The sequence below is a fragment of the Uranotaenia lowii genome, chromosome 2 (assembly GCF_029784155.1).
Source record: "Uranotaenia lowii strain MFRU-FL chromosome 2, ASM2978415v1, whole genome shotgun sequence".
Lineage (NCBI taxonomy): Eukaryota > Metazoa > Arthropoda > Insecta > Diptera > Culicidae > Uranotaenia > Uranotaenia lowii.
The window spans coordinates 398195371-398213551 of record NC_073692.1 but is presented as its reverse complement, the minus strand read 5'-3'; the positions used below and the strand labels follow the sequence as shown (position 1 = coordinate 398213551).

The 18181-nt window shown below is 34.6% G+C and overlaps 2 protein-coding genes across 4 annotated transcripts; one reads left to right on the top strand and one right to left on the bottom strand.

Annotated features, from left to right (window-relative positions):
• The first annotated feature begins 375 nt into the window (after window positions 1-375).
• On the top strand, window positions 376-16626 carry LOC129749495 (uncharacterized). Of its 2 annotated transcripts, none has more exons than XR_008738064.1 (2): window positions 376-506; window positions 16441-16626. XR_008738064.1 is itself a non-coding variant. In XM_055744466.1 (2 exons), exons 1-2 carry the CDS (start codon window positions 4048-4050, stop codon window positions 16462-16464), a joined length of 684 nt encoding a protein of 227 aa, XP_055600441.1. In that variant the 5' UTR covers window positions 4044-4047; the 3' UTR covers window positions 16465-16626. The 2 variants fall into 2 exon arrangements, 1 of the variants encoding a protein (XP_055600441.1); XM_055744466.1 differs by lacking the exon at window positions 376-506 and adding an exon at window positions 4044-4707.
• A 37-nt stretch (window positions 16627-16663) lies between these two features.
• Window positions 16664-18181, bottom strand: LOC129747312 (uncharacterized). Of its 2 annotated transcripts, XM_055741463.1 has the most exons (5): window positions 18152-18181; window positions 17899-18027; window positions 17470-17836; window positions 17290-17409; window positions 16664-17218 (listed from the first exon to the last, which is right to left on the bottom strand). In XM_055741463.1, the coding sequence occupies exons 2-5, from the start codon at window positions 17950-17952 to the stop codon at window positions 17103-17105; spliced, it is 657 nt and encodes a 218-aa protein (XP_055597438.1). In that variant the 5' UTR covers window positions 17953-18027; window positions 18152-18181; the 3' UTR covers window positions 16664-17102. The 2 variants fall into 2 exon arrangements, with proteins under 2 accessions (XP_055597438.1, XP_055597437.1); XM_055741462.1 differs by lacking the exon at window positions 18152-18181 and having other exon boundaries at window positions 17899-18135.

Below are 18181 nucleotides of genomic sequence, written 5' to 3'. Positions count from 1 at the left end.
TTCTATTCATATTCATAATTCTAAAATATTGTTAAATTCTCAAATTCTCAAGTTCTCAAATTTTCAAATCATCAAATTTTAAAATTTTCTAATTTTTAAGTTCTAATTGTGGTAGTTATGGCAAGGGTTAGTAAGGAAATGAGAGCTGATTTACAGTTAAAAGGATTTCGAATGTTTTAATAATAATGAAAAATAAGCAAATGTGGAAATATCTGGAATTTAAGTAAAAGGGTTAAACAAATTATTATTTACAATTCAAAATTGAAGCTTAATTTCCGTTCGTGTATTGTCAAAGGGACGGTTTTAAAGTGAAGCGTGCATGCAACAACAACAACAAGGGAGAAATCATTCTATAAACGAAATTTGGCAAAGATAGTCACGTTTTAACGCGGGGTTAGAGGAAGGGCACTACAATGGCGCAGTCCAACAGGAACCTAACCAGCCATTAAATTGATACCAGAGCTGGCAACAATTCAAAAGGAATTCTTTTTGGAAATAATTGAACGGTAAGTTGTTTAATCTGGTTTAATCTGTGGGACGACCACGACGAGATGACAAAAAAAAAGTTAAATTGAGAATGTTGATGTTTGTGTGTGCGAGCGAATTCATCAAATTTCATACTTCGAATCCATCTCCAACTAAATTATGCACTTAAAAAAAATACTAATAATATTTACATTAGATGCGAAACAAAAGCAAAATTTATACTCATCCGTTTAAAAAGTACATGAATCCAAATAATACCCAGGAGAACTGTTTCGAGTGGTCTTTATCGTGATCCATTCAACCAATCAAATACAGGCTTGTGAATTATCAAAATGGAATTTAGCTTTTAGAAACTGACGTCTGTCGAAAAATAAAAAAATTTAGTACCTTGTTAAAAAATCATGGAAACCATGAGATGAATGTTCAGTCTAAACATCGCATGCATTAAAAATATATATATGACTAAATAACACTTTTTTAAAAAAGGGCTACAAAGAAAGGTTCAAGCACATAAAAATTTTAAAAAATCGCTCCCTTATTAGTTTGAAAAAAAAAATCAATGCATCAAATATTGCTTATGAGGTTGATCTTACAGTTAAAAAAAAAGTAAATTGTTATAAAGTTTTTAAAATTTAGACGTGAATAAAAAAAAAACCATTCCCTTTAGAGCAAGTCCAATGGTGTTGGGAAAAAGTGGTAGGAATTTTGACAGCTGTAGCACAGATGGGAATTTTTGTATCGTGAAAAATAGACCAAAAATGTTGGCCGTCCACCGGTGTGATAGGAAACGAAGGTATAAAATTGGGGGCAACCAGCGATGGCAAGTGCATTTGCTGTTTAGTATTTTTACTATTTTTTCCTATTTCTAATTGATCGTTTAAAAATTGAAATCAAATTCACTTTATTGAAATATATACTATAGTAGTGCTAATATGAAAAATTTATTATTAATGTGTATGTACAAATACTGTATAAGTTAATTCCATTCCAATATTTAAAAAAATAATCAGTTCATAAGAAAAAAAAAAACAAAAAAGCACTCAAATGTCAAATTGATCTGATTAAATCATTGACCAGTGAGCAGGGATCGAATTTTGTTTCATTAGAATGACCATTCTTAAAAAAATTTCTAAGTTGTTGATAGAGTTTTTCATTGGATCAATTTACAAGTTTCACTTAACTGAGCATGTCTCATCTATCAAATAACAGCTTTGTTGATTTTGTTTGGTTCCGGCACGATTTTTTTTTTATAAACGTAAGTAGAGCACAAATGAAAGTGAATTTGGTCTTTGATGGACTCTTCGAATTTAAAGGTTTTACCACTGATGAAGTTTAACATATAATTTAAATTAAGTGTTTTTGTTTGGTAACTTTTAATACAAACTTATATTGGTCGGCCGTTTCATTTCTTGTTCCTTCTTTGAAAATCCAACCAGGTCCCACCTGTGGAACGTTCCGATATCACAACCGTTCCTGACCGTGTTTCAACAAAGGGATCAGTGATCCAACCCACCGGAAGCCAAATTTGGTGCATTTCGGCAGCACAACCTAAAATTTGGAATGTGGGGTTTAATTATAAAATAACTTGCGTTTGATATGATTGACACTCGACGAATTAACAGCGAGGGTTCCGTTTTCTAAAGATGATGGACCATTAAAGGCGGCGTTCAAACTTTGATACCGGACATTCCGACGGAATATAACTTTTTCAAATAAAAAAACGAAACTCCTACTCCCGAAAACCGCTCAAACAAACAAAATTTATTTACCCAGCTATCTGGCATCTCTGCGCCTCGAAATGTATGATAGCCCACTCAATTGGCAAGGGCATGACAAAAATTGGCTGTAGGTTTTAAAGAGTTGATTAACTTCTTTGTAATTCGTATCAATTTAAGTGATAAGAGAATTGTTTACAAAAGAAAATATCACTTTATTTTAAAATCCTGAAATTGGTCAATTTCCTTTATTTTCCCCTCAACTAAGGTTTTGAGCATTAGAAAGATGGCAGCACCGAAGCGTTTCATGCACGAATACTGTATTGCAACGCCGACTCTATCACTCGGTTCGGTGTTGCAAATCATCGTGTTTTTCTATCACCCTCGGCCAAAAAGTGTTATACGATACAAATTTTGCAGCGCGAAACTGTTCGAATATCAGATTTTCCCAACACCGGTGTACGGCAAATGTGTTGTGATGTGTTGTAAACCTTCGAAATTTCTATCTCCATCTCAACCAGTGAACTTGCTCTTATCTCGGTGTACAAATGATATTAGTTACCAGAATCCATCTACTGGAGTGTTTGGTGGTGGTTGTTTTCTGTTTACAATCAGTTCTGTTTTTGAAAATGAAAAGAAAGGAACGTAGAGTTATTTTTTCACTATTTAATTACTACCTCCGTTCACATGTACAAAAATTGAAAATGGATAGAAACTTAAAAGATATGGAAATGGATATTTGCATGTAGCGGTAAGTCTAGCACTTAATGCTAAAACCATTTAGGAAGATAGTGATCAAAATTCGTCGCATTGATTCTCTTTGCAGGGTTAGTGCCAAACACAATTTATTTTTACGTTTGTGATAATGATTTGTGAAGTTTTGAAAACATCGGTACCTCCCTTGATGTCGGGTACGAACATTACTGCCACAGTTCTATCAGGAACTGTGTTGAAGAAAATGATAATATTGGTATGTACCTGTTTCAATCCATTCTGGTTTAAATACTTTTATTTTAAGGACAATTTTCTTACTTTCAAGTTTTTCAACCTATAATGATCTATTTGGCCTAACTGACCTAACAAGAATGAGCGTGTAGAATTGAGTGTGTGGGTTACCGTTAATACGAGTGAGCGTGTGTTTTGAGAGTGAAAGGATTGAGTGAATGAGAACTTTCTGCAGTGTGTTAGGAAATGAAAAAACGGTCAGTGTCTAACTACCAGTCAAACGAATTGTACGTCGAATAAAGAAAAAAGTGTTCCGAAAAATCAAATCCGGCTTCCGTTCCGTTCCGTTCCGAAAACCTCTATCGTCTACAACCTCAGAAGTGGGATTGCCCTACAGTTAAAAGGATTCCGGTAGAAGTAGAAAATGAACCGTGCGAGCAAAAATGAGCTTATGGCGTGGTTGGAGGACCGCCATATTGAATTTCCGAGTTCTGCTACTGTTCGACACTTGCGAGCCCTCTACGACATCGAAATTCAACGAGAACGGCGAGCCAACACGGAAGAAGAGCTTCCTTCAATTTCGGGAAGTCCAGAGCGGAATTGCGGCGAAGAAGACAACGAAGAAGAACGACAACTTGATGCTGAGATTCGGTTACTACAGAAACGTCGACTCGTGGCCGATTTGCGTCGAGAAATTGCTGCAATTGAAGCCGAATTCAACATTTACAATGCTCCGCCAGCTGCTCCGATCAAGGCCCCTGAATTCCGAGATATCAAATATTCTGTTCCGACTTTCTCTGGTGGTGCAGCGTACGATGCTGAAAAGTGGATTCATGACTTTGAACAGGCTTGCGAATCCATTCACGGTGATGGAGATTTTCGGTTCATGGCTGTCCGACGTATGATGGAACCTGGCTCTGAGGCAGAGTTGTTCTTAAGGGTGGATAGATCAAGAAACTACCAGGAGTTTAGAACCAGTTTTTTGGAGAACTTCAGCCACGTGCATTCTGTGTCGGAGATTATTGACATGATGAAAAAAACAACGTTCAGTGCTGCAAAGACGTCAGTCATGGGTTACATTCTAAAAATGCAAGAAATTGCATCTCGAGCGAACATCGACGAAAAACAGACAGTGGAGTTGATTGTGGACGGGTTTCGTGATCGTTCTGCCAACATTGCGGTTCTCTACCCAGCGACGACAATTGCACAATTAAAACAACTGGCCCATCGGTACTCACAGTTGAGGGAGATGCACACTGCATCGTTCGCAACATCCCGTGGTGGAAAGCCACCGGCTAGACCAGCAACGAAACCGTCCGACGTTAGATGCTTCAACTGTTCCGCGATGGGACACGTATCAGCCAACTGCCCTGAGCCAAAGCGAGAAATCGGATCGTGCTTCCGGTGTGGTTCGAACCAACACAAATTGAAGGACTGCCCCAAACCGGCTTACGTGATGAAGAGACAGGTCGCCATGGTGGACGATTTTCGGCGAGGCCCAGCACTGACAGACATTGGACCGGTCGAGGCAAACGGTGGAACAATTCCAGAAATCAATGAGGTGAGTGTAACATTCCTGACAGATTCTGACGTGCAACCTAGCAGAAGATTTATGTCTCTTTTTGATACTGGAAGTCCGATTAACCTGATAAAAAGATCGGCAGTCCCGTGTCTCTCTATCCCCACAGAGAAAACTAATTCCGGTTATAAAGGCGTAGGTGGATTCCCCTTGTGTACATTTGGCATCATTCCTGTTCGAGTGACGTTTCGATATCGGACAAAAACCGTTAAGTTGTACACAGTACCAGATCATTTTATTTGTCATCCTTTACTTCTTGGTAGAGAATTTCTTACTAGTTTTGGAATTACTTTATATGATCATCTTTCTACTAACATTGTCAAAGTTGAACTCCATGACGCAAATGAAATAAGAATTGCCGGCGAACGGCTCCACTGCGTATATAATCTTTTTGAAACTAATTCTGACTTCCGTCCCGATTCCCAAAATTCGATTCCTTGTTCGATGTGTGATCTAACTGTTTCTCTGTACGACCCCGTAACGTGCCGTGGCTCTGTGGCTGACATATTCACCATTGACGTTAGTGATAATCAGAACTTTCCGTACAATATCAATCCCAAACTTAGTGCAAATACCCGTGAAGAAATCAAAAAGATTATCGAAAAAGATTATTTGGACCTCTCAAATATTCCATCTCAACAGCATGATTACGAAATGAGACTGAAGTTGACATCCGATATCCCTATAAGTTTTGCTCCTCGTCGACTGTCCTATTCTGACAGAAAAGATGTTGATAACATAATCGATAATTTGCTGGCTGAGGGTATTATTCAGCCCAGTAATTCGCCTTATTCGTTTCCAATCGTTTTGCGTCAAAAGAAGTCGGGAGAGAAGCGCTTGTGTGTTGATTATCGAGCTTTAAATAAAATCACAGTGCGCGATAGTTATCCAATTCCGTTAATAGATGACTGTTTGGAACGTCTCGAAGGTAAGCAATACTTCACTGTACTGGACTTGAAAAACGGATTCCATCAGGTGAACGTCGCTCCTGATTCTATTTTGTATACTTCCTTTGTGACGCCGGGAGGGCAATATGAGTATCGGAAAATGCCTTTTGGGTTGAGAAATGCACCTGCAGTGTTTCAGCGATTCATCAATAGAGTGCTGGACTCTTTCATCAAAGAAGGGTCAGTTGTGGTCTACTTGGATGACGTAACTTTGGCGTCCTACACTATTGAAGAGCATTTAAAACTACTTCAGCGTGTTATGCGACGAATTGCTGAATTCAGGTTGGAGGTTAAGTTCAAGAAATGTTTATTTGGTTACACCGAGATTGATTTACTGGGATTCACCGTTAGTACGAAGGGTATCCGTCCTAATGGATCGCATTTGGAGGCCATTAAATCAATGCCATTGCCGATAGATTCAAAGCAGTTGTCGAAGGCTCTCGGGTTGTTTTCATATTTTCGTCGATTCGTCCCCTTCTTTTCGTCTATTGCAAAACCATTGCGCGAGCTAACTAAACCGGACGCAAAATTCGTTTTCAATGAAAGTTGTGTGGAGTCTTTTAACACACTTCGAAACTGTTTAGTATCTGCGCCTGTCTTGGCTCTGTACAGTCCTGAAAGGGAGACTGAGTTGCATTGCGATGCTAGCACTGATGGTTTTGGAGGCATACTGCTCCAGAAACAGGACGACGGTAAATATCATCCAGTTGCCTACTTCTCGCAGCGAACGAGCCCTGCTGAAACTCGTTACCACAGTTTTGAACTGGAAACGCTTGCCATCATTTACTCACTTAGAAAATTTCGTATTTATTTGGAGGGTATTCCGTTTAGAATTGTTACGGATTGTAATTCTGTCACGATGACTGTGAACCGTGCTAATATGAATAGGAGAATCGCCCGTTGGGTTATTGAACTGGAAAATTTCCATTATACCATCCAACACAGAAGTGGTAAATTGATGAGTCACGTCGACGCGTTGAGTAGGCTTCCTTCAGTTAGTATAAGCTCGATCGACGATTCTACCCAAGTTGTTTCTGCCATTGATCCTGAAGATATAACCTTTCAGCTCCAAGTCACACAAAACCGTGACAGTGAAGTGTCCATTCTTAGAGAAAAGCTGGAAAATGGTTCGGTCGATGGTTTTGTGTTGGAAGATGGCCTGGTGTATCGTTCTGCTGATGGTGATAAGAATCTACTTTACGTTCCAAAAGAAATGGAGACTAACGTTATACGGCATGCTCATGAGAAGATTGGTCACATGGGTGTGACTAAATGCATTGAACAGATAAAGATGCACTATTGGTTTCCCAATATGAAGGAAAAGGTGAATAAGTTTATTCAAAACTGTATTCGATGTATAATGTATGCCGTCCCTCCGACTAGTAACCACAAAACTTTACACAATATCCCGAAAATTCCTATTCCTTTTGACACTTTGCATATTGACCACTTTGGGCCGTTGCCATCCATTATTTCGAAAAGGAAGTATATACTAGCCGTCGTGGATGCTTTCACAAAGTATGTTAAGCTGTACGCTGTTAACTCTACCAGCACCAAGGAGGTATGTGCGTGTCTTGAAAAGTACTTTGAACATTACAGTCGGCCAAGACGTATCATCAGTGATCGTGGAACGTGTTTTACATCTCTTGAATTCAGCTCTTTCCTTTTAGAACACAATATCGATCATGTCAAAGTTGGGACTGCGTCTGCTCAAGCCAATGGACAGGTTGAAAGAGTTAATCGAATTATCAAATCCATGCTTGCAAAGATCTCCGAACCGATTCAGCATTCCGATTGGTCAAAAATGTTGATTAAAGCTGAGTACGCATTGAATAATTCTGTTCATTCTACCACTCGTCAGACTCCTTGTATGCTTCTTTTCGGGGTAAATCAACGCGGTCGTGAAGTTGACAGACTAACAGAATTCCTAGAAGAAAACCAAGAGATTAGCAGGGACTTAGTTTCGTTGAGGGAAAAAGCTGCAGAGCATATTCAAACTTCGCAGGAGAAAAACTTGACTTACTTTCAGAACAAACATAAACCTGCTATGCGTTTTGAAGTGGACGAATATGTTGTTATGAAGAATGTCGATACGACTCTTGGTACAAACAAGAAATTTGTTCCGAAATATAAAGGACCTTATCGAATTCATAAAGTTTTGCCAAATGATCGGTATGTAATTAGGGATATTGAAAACGCACAGATTTCGCAAATTCCATATGATGGTGTCATTGAAGCTTCTAGATTAAAACGGTGGGCTGATTGGCGGGACTGCTACAATGATATTAACGAATAAGTTGCACGAATATGGATCTGGAAGGGTTGTTACACTTCAACTGTCATTGTTTGTAATCCTTACCCTTTGAACCTTTCCTTGAAATTGTGACCTACTAACCCCGAGAAGGCCACGGGTAATTGGCTTCCCTTACTAACACATAAATATAATCTCTAAAGCATAAATGTGAAATGTCCTGATCGAGACGATCAGATGCCAGGATGGCCGAGTTATAATGATCTATTTGGCCTAACTGACCTAACAAGAATGAGCGTGTAGAATTGAGTGTGTGGGTTACCGTTAATACGAGTGAGCGTGTGTTTTGAGAGTGAAAGGATTGAGTGAATGAGAACTTTCTGCAGTGTGTTAGGAAATGAAAAAACGGTCAGTGTCTAACTACCAGTCAAACGAATTGTACGTCGAATAAAGAAAAAAGTGTTCCGAAAAATCAAATCCGGCTTCCGTTCCGTTCCGTTCCGAAAACCTCTATCGTCTACAAACCTGATAAGAATAAAATTTGGTGAATATTGAGAAGTTGATTGAGAAATGATGCTCAGAATGTGAAAAAAAAACAAAAGAGTTTGGCTCCTCAAAGCCTAAAGGTATGAGCCGTTTCAAATAAAGAATTTACAAAAAAATGCCGGAAAATGGAAATCCAATTTCGTTAGCTGATGCTTTAAAGCTGTAATTTTAGTAAACCTTGGCCCTTATTCTGCGCCGCGCGTGACGTGATGATTGTCACCTCACCTCGGAGTCACCGTGAGATTTGTCACCTTATTCCCGAAGTCGATACGGGTAAAGTGACAGTGGTTCATTCTAGGTGAGTGACCCAATGAACACATCTGTCAAATCGGAAAAATGTTCTTGGTTTGTTTTGACTTCGACCACGATTCTAAATTTCGTAACAAAATTAAAGAAAAATTAGTTGAAATTTCGGTGCGAAAATAGTCGCGATCGATTGGTCCTCGTTAAGCAAACATTGTGAGGTTTGTGACAAAGCTGATGTAACCTAATTTTCGGGAATCGACAACTGCTGCCCCTGATGGTACCAATCACCAGGATTGCTGTTAGTTGAAAAATTATTGGACGTATCATCGATATTTGTGCGTTCGAAGAGAGCTGTTGATCAAAAATCGAAGGTTCCAGATTAATATGAAACGCAATTCGGCTAAATACGGAAAGGATGGATGTCCGATTCGAGCCAGTCAAAGGGTGTTTATGTTTGGCGCTCTATAAGAGGAATTCCGCTGACGGCTTAGATGGATTATTTCAATTTTTCGATGGCAGAGGAACGAAAACAACCAAACATGTCCGCAAGGCTCTCCGTCAACAAAAAAAAAACCAGAGGTAAAAATAATCCGAAAACTTTTAAAGTTTTCGGCCTAATTTTCTATTATTGTGCTTTCTAAGACAAATAAAATTTTCGATGGAAATGTTTAAAACATTTAAAACATGCTAGAAAGTTGTTTAATTATTCCCGAAACTATCATACTTTAATGTGATAACCTATCCAAAGCCTGATTATTCCGCTTAGACAAATTTTTAATTAAAATTCTAGCTCGTCACCACCTGAAAAGGTCCCGACAATTGTCACCCGAATGCGACGATTCTCACCCACGGTGACTACGAGAGTAGGGTAAGAACTCACAAAGTTCATCCGAAGTGACGTTCCTCACCTAAACCGACTACTGGAATAGAGTGACTCGGGTGACTCTACTATCGTCACGTCACTCGAGGCGCAGAATAAGGGCCCTTATTATAATTTGTGCCTTTTCTAATTATGATTTGCTACTTACAATTTGTATTCTTGCTGATACTGGCAATTCTGACGCTAACTTTTTATCAGCTATCAGTTATCAAATTTAGGGTCAGGGGTCGGCCAAAGGGGTCGTCCATATTCACTGATTAATGTTTTGCGATATTGGTGTTATTATACACCGGATTGTGATGAAAATTTGCACATGAGTGTTTTGAAAGACGAGCAATCGATTTCAAGTTTCGAATTGCGGATCAGAAGTCGGCTGAAGGAGTCGTCCATACCCAACTTTAATGTTTTTGCGATTTTGACGTTATTCTACATTGGATTGAGATGAAAATTTCCGCATAGGAGTTTTGAGGGACGCTCTTTTGCTTTCAGGTTTCAAATCTTGACTCAGGGGTCGGCAAAAGGGGTTATTATCTGTTCACTGTTTTTACGATATTCTCTTGATTGAGCATAGAATTGTAATGAAAATTGGCACATGGGAGTTTAACAGAAAAAAAAATTGATTTCAGGTGTCAAGTTTTGAATCGTGGTCAAAAAAAAAAGGCCGTCCATGTTAGTTGCTCACTGTTTTCGCGATATTGTCGTGATCATGCATCGGATTGAGATGAAAATGTTCAGATGAGGGTTATAAACTATTAGCAATTGATTCCAGGTAGCATGTTCCGAGTCAAGGGTCGGCGAAAGGGGCGTCTATATTCACTGATCACTGTTTTCAAGTTCCTGACGTTATTTTACATATAATTTGAAAAGAAAAAAATGGCACAAGGGAGTTTGTTCGGGCTGGTTTCAATTATCGAATTTCGGGCCATGGGACAGAAAAAGAGGGTTTCATTGAAAATTCAGTGTTTTGTGCAATAATTTTGTTGGAGGCAGTTAATTGATACCAATTTAAGTGTGAAGGTCAAGCAAAAGAGTCGTGCACACAAACAAATAGTACATGTTTCTGCCATAATGTCTAGATTTTCGACCGATCGAGAAAAAAACACTCTCACATAAATTTTAATAAAAAGCCAATCAATAGTTTAATTTGAATTTCAAGTAATAGTAATAGTAGCGACTTTAAACACTGTTGAATTTTTTCCCCAAAATTGTCGAAAAAATGTTTCGAATTCATTTTCTAAACTCATTTTGACGTACCAATGATTTAAAGCGAAACGAAGTTCGTACGGGATCAGCTAGTAATTAAAATAAAACTCGTTATGAAAAATTTAACTAGAATGAGTTATTTTTTGAGATGCTACGATGAATAATGTGGAATTAAGAAAGCAATAAATTCATACGAAAAGTCATGAATCGAATAATGATTGAATTATGAAATGCAATGATGGAAATGTTGAATATAGAGTGGAATGATGAAATGCATTGAATAAATAAGCAATCAAAAGGCAACTTGCTAGAGGACAAATTCAGTTCGATTCATGCGAGAGGTCATGAATCGGATTATGATTGAATTATGAAATGATATGCAATGATAGATAACAATCAAAAGACAACTTGCGAGAGGTAAAGTTCAGTTCGATTCATGCGAGAGGTCATGAATCGGATTATGGTTGATTATCAAATGATATGCAATGTTAAATAACAATCAAAAGACAACTTGCGAGAGGACAAGTTCAGTTCGATTCATGCGAGAGGTCATGAATCGTATTATGATTGAATTACGAAATGATATGCAATGATAAATAACAATCAAAAGACAACTTGCGAGAGGTCAAGTTCAGTTCGATTCATGCGAGAGGTCATGAATCGGATTATGGTTGATTATCAAATGATATGCAATGTTAAATAACAATCAAAAGACAACTTGCGAGAGGACAAGTTCAGTTCGATTCATGCGAGAGGTCATGAATCGGATTATGATTGAGTTATGAAATGATATGCAATGATAAAAACAATCAAAAGACAACTTGCGAGAGGTCAAGTTCAGTTCGATTCATGCGAGAGGTCATGAATCGGGTTATAATTGAGTTATAAAAAGAAATGCAATGATAAAGAACAATCAAAAGACAACTTGCAACAGGTCAAGTGATGGGTTATGGATTATATAATAAAATGCAAAGACGAAAAATGTCGAATAAAGAATTGAATAATAAGAAAAGGGTCGAATAAAAAGCTGAATAGCAAAATGCATAGAATAAAGAAAGCTAAAAAAAAAATTTTTTTTTTGAGTCACTGATCAAATTGAGTTAGAAAATAAAATTTAAAAAAAAAGTTTAATAAAGAGTTGAATGATAAGAAAGGCGTTGAATTTAAGGTTGAATGTTTATATTGAAGATCAATAAAGAATGCAAACAAAAGACAACTTGCAAGAGGTTAAATTCAGTTCGATTCATGCGCGATGAATCGGATCATGATTGAGTTATGAAATGAAATACAATAATGGAAAACCTTAAATAAAGAGTGAAATGATGAAAAGCGTCGAACAAAGAGTTGAATGATAAATAACGATGATCAAAGAAATCAATCAAAAGAAAATATGCGAGGGGTCATGTTCATTTCAATTCATGCTAGAAGTCATGAATCTAATAAACACAACAATCGATTGCTACTTTGAAAAAACCTTAAAATAACGGTAAATTATAAATGATTGAAATTGAATAACAACTTTTAAGAGCGCTGCTGATTTAAATATAGGCGATAATAAACATTTCCTAGAAATTTTTTTAATTTCAATAATAGCTTTTTCATTGAAAAGGTAAAAAATAAAATCGTTTGAGCTTATTTTACTCTTCCTTTTTTATTATAATTCGTCACTATAGTAAGAAGAATCAACAAAAAGTTTTGATTAGAGTACAGGAGAAGGCGAATGTGGTAGTTATAGCAAGGGTTAGTAAGGAAATGAGAGCTGATTTACAGTTAAAAGGATTTCGAATGTTTTAATAATAATGAAAAATAAGCAAATGTGGAAATATCTGGAATTTAAGTAAAAGGGTTAAACAAATTATTATTTACAATTCAAAATTGAAGCTTAATTTCCGTTCGTGTATTGTCAAAGGGACGGTTTTAAAGTGAAGCGTGCATGCAACAACAACAACAACAAGGGAGAAATCATTCTATAAACGAAATTTGGCAAAGATAGTCACGTTTTAACGCGGGGTTATAGGAAGGGCACTACACTAATGTTTTCAAATTCACAAATTCTCAAATATTCTTATATTCTTAAAAGCTTAAATTCTAAAATAATCTTAAATTCTCAAATTGTCAAATTTTCAAAAACTAAAATTCTCATATTCTCAAATTCTCGAAAATTCTTAAATTCTGAAATTCTCAAATTTACCTCAAATTCTCAATTGTCCAATTCTCAAATCAACAAATTTTCAAATTACTATACTTTCATATTCTCAAATGCTCAAATCCTAAAATATTCTCAAAATCTCAAATTTTTCAAATCCTACAATTTTGACAATTTTCAGATTCTCAAATTCTCATATTCTCAAAAATTCTTGAATTCTCAAATTCTCAAAGACTCCAATTGTCAAATTCTCATATTTTTATATTCTCATATTCTTAAATGCGTAAATTTTAAAATATTCTTAAATTGCACAATTCTCAAATTCTAATACATCAAATTCTCAAATATTCTTAAATTCTCAAATTCTAATATTCTCAAATTCTCAAATATTCCTGTATTCTCAAATTGTCAAATTATCATATTCTCATATTGCTCAAATTCTCAAATATTTATATTCTCATATTCTCAAACGCTCAAATTCTAAAATATTCTAAAATTCTCAAATTCTCAAGTGCTCAAATTCTGAAATTCTTAAAATGTCAAATTCTTAAATTCTCAAATATTCCTAAATTCTCAAATTTTCAAATTCTCAAATTCATTAATTGTCAAATTCTCAAAGCTGAAAATTCAAAAATTCTTAATTTTTCATATTCCCAAATACTAAAATTCAAAAAACTTTTTAAATTCTCAAATTTTCAATTTTAAACGTGTCGAATTATCAAATTCCAAGATTCTCAAATTCTCAAATATTCTTAAATTCTCAAATTGTCAAATTCTCAAATCTACAATTTCTCAAATTCGTATATTCTCATATTCTCAAATGCTTAAATTCTAAAATATTCTTAAATTATCAAATTGTACAATTCTCAAATTCTCAAATCCTCAAATATTCAAATTCTCAAATTCTTTAATTGTCAAATTATCAAATTCTCAAATTCTTATAATCTCATATTCTCAAGTGCTCCAATTCTCAAAATCTTTTAATCTCATATTCTCAAATTCTTAAATTCAAAAATTGTCAATTTATCAAATTCTTATATTCTAAAATTTTCAAATTATCAAAAATTCTGAAATTCTCCAATTCTCAAATTGTCGAATTCTCAATTTGGCACAATTTCAAATGTTCAAATTCTCAAATTCTGAAATCTTTAAATTCTCTAATTCTCAAAAATTGTTGCATTCTCAGATTTTCAAATGCTCAAATTCTCATATTCTCAAATTCTAAAATATTCTAAAATTCTGAAATTGTCAAATTCTCAAATCTACAAATACTCAAATTCTTATATTCTCATATTCTCAAATGCTAAAATTCTTAAATATTCTTAAATTATCAAATTCTCAAATCCTCAAATCCTCAAATATTCAAATTCTCCGATTTTTTAATTGTCAAATTCTCAAATTCTTCAATTCTCAAATTCTTATATTCTCATATTCTCAAGTGCTCAAATTCTAAGATATTCTAAAATTCTCAAATTATCAAATTCTGAAATTCACAAGTTCGCAAATTCTTAAATTCTCAAAATCTTTTATTCTCATATTCTCAAATACTCAAATTCTCAAATATTCTTAAATTCTCTAATTCTAAAATTGTCAAATTTTCAAATTCTCGTATTCTCAAATTATCAAAAATTCAAAAATTCTCCAATTCTCAAATTGTCGAATTCTCAAATTGGCAAAATTTCAAATGTTCAAATTCTCAAATTCCGAAGTCTTTAAATTCTCAAATTCTCAAATATTGTTAAATTATCAGATTTAAAAATTTTCAGATGCTCAAATTCTCATATTCTCAAATTCTTAAATATTCTTAAATTTTCAAATTTTCAAACTCTAATATTCCCAAATTCTCAAATATGTATTATAAATTCTCAAATTCTAATATTCTTAAATTCTCAAATATTCCTATATTCTCATATTTTCAAATTCTCTTGTTCTCATATTCCCAAATGCTCAAATTCACAAATATTTATATTCTCATATTCTCAAATGCTCAAATTCTAAAATATTCTCAAATTTTCAAATTCGCAAATACTCAAATTCTCAATTTTGAAATTTCTATGTTCTCAAATACTCAATTTCTAAAATATTCTTAAATTCTAAAATTGTCAAATTGTCAAGTTCTTAAATTCTCAAATATTTCAAAATTCTCATATTTTCAAATTTATTTTTTGTCAAATACTCAAATCTACAAATTCAAAAATTCCTATTTTCTCATATTCTCAAATACTCAAATTCAAAACACTTCTTACATTCTCAAATTTTAAACTTGTCAGATTATCAAATTCCAAGACTCTCAAATTCTCAAATATTCTTGAATTCTCACATTGCCTAATTCTCCAATCTACTAACACTCAAATTGTTATATTCTCATATTCTCAAACGCTCCAATTCTAAAATATTCTTTCTTCAAATTTTTAATTTCTCAAATCCTCAAATATTCAAATTCTCAAATATTGTTAAATTCTTAGATTTTCAAGTTTTCAAATGCTCAAATTCTCATAATCTCAAATTCTCAAATATTCTAAAATTTTCAAATTCTCAAATTTTCATATTGTCAAAATTTCAAATTTTCAAATTTTCAAATTCTCATATGATCAAATTCTCAAACATTCAAATTCTTATATTCTCAAATTTTCAAATTCTCAAATCCTCAACTCGTTAAACTCTCAAATTCTCAAATATTCTTAAATTTTCAAATTTTCAAACTCTAAAATACTAGAATTCTTAAATTTTCAAATTTTTGAATTCTCAAATTTTCACATTCCCAAATTCTCTAATCCTCAAAGTCTTAAATTCTCAAATTCCTTAAATGCACAAATTCTCAAATTCTTTAAGTTCATTATAAATTCCCAAACATCTACATTCTCAAATCTCATTCTGGAAATATGTATGTACATACCAGAAACAAATATTTTAATCGTTCCCAAAATTTAAAAAAAAATTGACTGCATTCTTGGAGTTTACTAAATTTTCTAAAGTTGTTAAAATTCTATTGAATCCTGTATTCGTTCATATTTTTATAATTTCAATTCAATCAAAATTCATAAAAATTTCTGAACTCGACAATAAGTTCTCAAATTTTTTAAAATATTTCAAGGCTAAAAAAATCTTAAGCACTCAAAAATTCTTTATTTTCTATTAGTTGTTAATTTGGAAGTTTTTTTTTTCATATAAGTCATAATTTAGTAATTTTTTAACATTATTGTCATTATTCTCATTTTTGCAATTTTCGTCATTTAATTCCTTTCGGTCTTTATCTTTTTATTTTTGTCATTTTTTTTTGGTAAATTTTTGTCATTTGGTAAATATTGTCATCTTTTATTACTATTTTTCCTTATTTTATTTTCCTTTTTGTATCTTCTTTTATTTCTTTCTATATATTTATTAATTAATCTTTGTCAAACTTTTATTTTGATCACTTTTTTCATTATGGTAATTTTTGTCGATTTTTTTTAATTTTTTTCCAACCTCGCTTTATAAATTATCATTTTTATTTCAGGTTCAACAAAGTCCACGAAGATGATCAATTGATTCCAATAGGCATTATTCCCGCCAACACATTCTGTTCTTGATTAACAAAGATTGATCGTACCACGGTAAATCCCAAGACTTGAATCGTATCGAAAGTTCGGAGGCAGCAGATGGATCAGGAGGAGTTTGTAATTAGTTTGAAGAACTGCTTGACGATGGCCATTTCTTTAAAATACATTTACAGGATAGAGTACAGTTTTATTCAACGTATTTTTATTGCAATTATGGTGTGATACAAACTAACAATATAAATATCCGAAACATCAGTCCTTTCTTCGCCCGTGAAAACTTCACGCGTCCTGCAAATAAAACTTTTCCGCACAGAGCACAGCGCATATCTTTTTTGATCATTATTTATAAGTATAGATTTTTTTTGCTTTTAACATATAGGGTGTATATTTGCACAATATTTGAATGACCATAACATTAGCCTGCTATCGATCGATTGAAATGAAAATGGTAATTTAGCGATTATAAATAACAGTTGTAAAAGTATTATTACTAAAAGCGGGTTCCTATAAAGTTGGAAACAGCTTAAAACATAGATCAAAGAGCCCATCACAACAAACATTCACAGAAATGTAGTACGGTATCTCAAAAAGCATTTCTGGACAAGGTGTCTTCTGGTGTTCATTTCATCTTCCACAGCGGATCCAGATCTTTGAACGGATCGTTAATGGCTTCCTCTTTCTCAGTAGTAGCACTCGTTTGAACCGATTTCATCTGATAGGAAGTCATAATGCCACCTGGAGGGAGAGATCAAATTTAAAGCGTTAATCGTTAAAATTCGTATAGGAACATGTTGTTCTGTACTAACGCTTGTTCAAAATACTGTGTCCGTTCGTTAAAACCAGTTGATAAGACATTTGAATCTGGTTGTTGTCACGAAGTGCACCTTTCCGTTGACTACATATTCGGAACCAAATATCGATAACATCTGCAAGAGAAGAACATGGATTACGGAACTTAACAAGTAGATAGAGTTTTTTTTGCTTACTTATTAAAATAGGTTTCTTCATTTGCGTAGCCAGGATAGAGGTGATGGCCACAGCCAGCAAACTGGATCGATCGGTTCCGTTCAAGCAGTTAACAACCATGGGCTTCATCTGTTTTAATTCCTGGTTCTGCTGCCGATAGGCCCCAATCACATTCTGGGCAATCCCTAGCAGATACTCGGCGGACAGTTTAGGCCACAATTTGTTCTGTACCAGCGTTACGTTGCGGATGACATCGGAACCGAGCATTGTAACTCGTAGCGCCCGTTCGATGCAATGCGAAAGATCAAACTGTTTGATCAGCTGGACCGATACGTCTCCGTAGCTAAGCTCCTGGTTGATTTCTGTTGGCCAAAAAGTGTCAAGGATCTAAAAAAACACAATTTTGTTAAATAAAGGGTTGAAACTTGGCTTATGTACTTTGAATCTACCTCATTCGGTGTATGCAGGCAAACGACAACTGTCGATTTCTGAGACCAAACCATATTCCAGAAGTCATTAACGGTATTTTGTAGAGGAGTCTGCGTGAGAATCAACTGTGGGCAGCCAAATCCAAGTTCCTGTAAGCGAAAAACAATCTCATTTGAGTATCATAGTCATCTCAAGAAGACAGCTGATCAATGATTTCTAGCTAAATTTCTAGCATCCATAATCATCTTCAAACTGTAGCATTGGTTCACTTACCGAAGTTTTGTCCTTATCAAACTATTTAGA

Coding starts and splice junctions, on each gene's coding strand:
- LOC129749495 (XM_055744466.1), top strand. CDS start 4,048: ATGATGGAACCTGGCTCTGAGGCAGAGTTGTTCTTAAGGGTGGATAGA. Junction 4,708..16,440: donor CAATTCCAGAAATCAATGAG/GTGAGTGTAACA, acceptor TTTTTATTTCAG/GTTCAACAAAGTCCACGAAG.
- LOC129747312 (XM_055741463.1), bottom strand. CDS start 17,952: ATGGTTTGGTCTCAGAAATCGACAGTTGTCGTTTGCCTGCATACACCG. Junction 17,837..17,898: donor GCCTGCATACACCGAATGAG/GTAGATTCAAAG, acceptor GTGTTTTTTTAG/ATCCTTGACACTTTTTGGCC. Junction 17,410..17,469: donor GAAGAAACCTATTTTAATAA/GTAAGCAAAAAA, acceptor CTTCTCTTGCAG/ATGTTATCGATATTTGGTTC.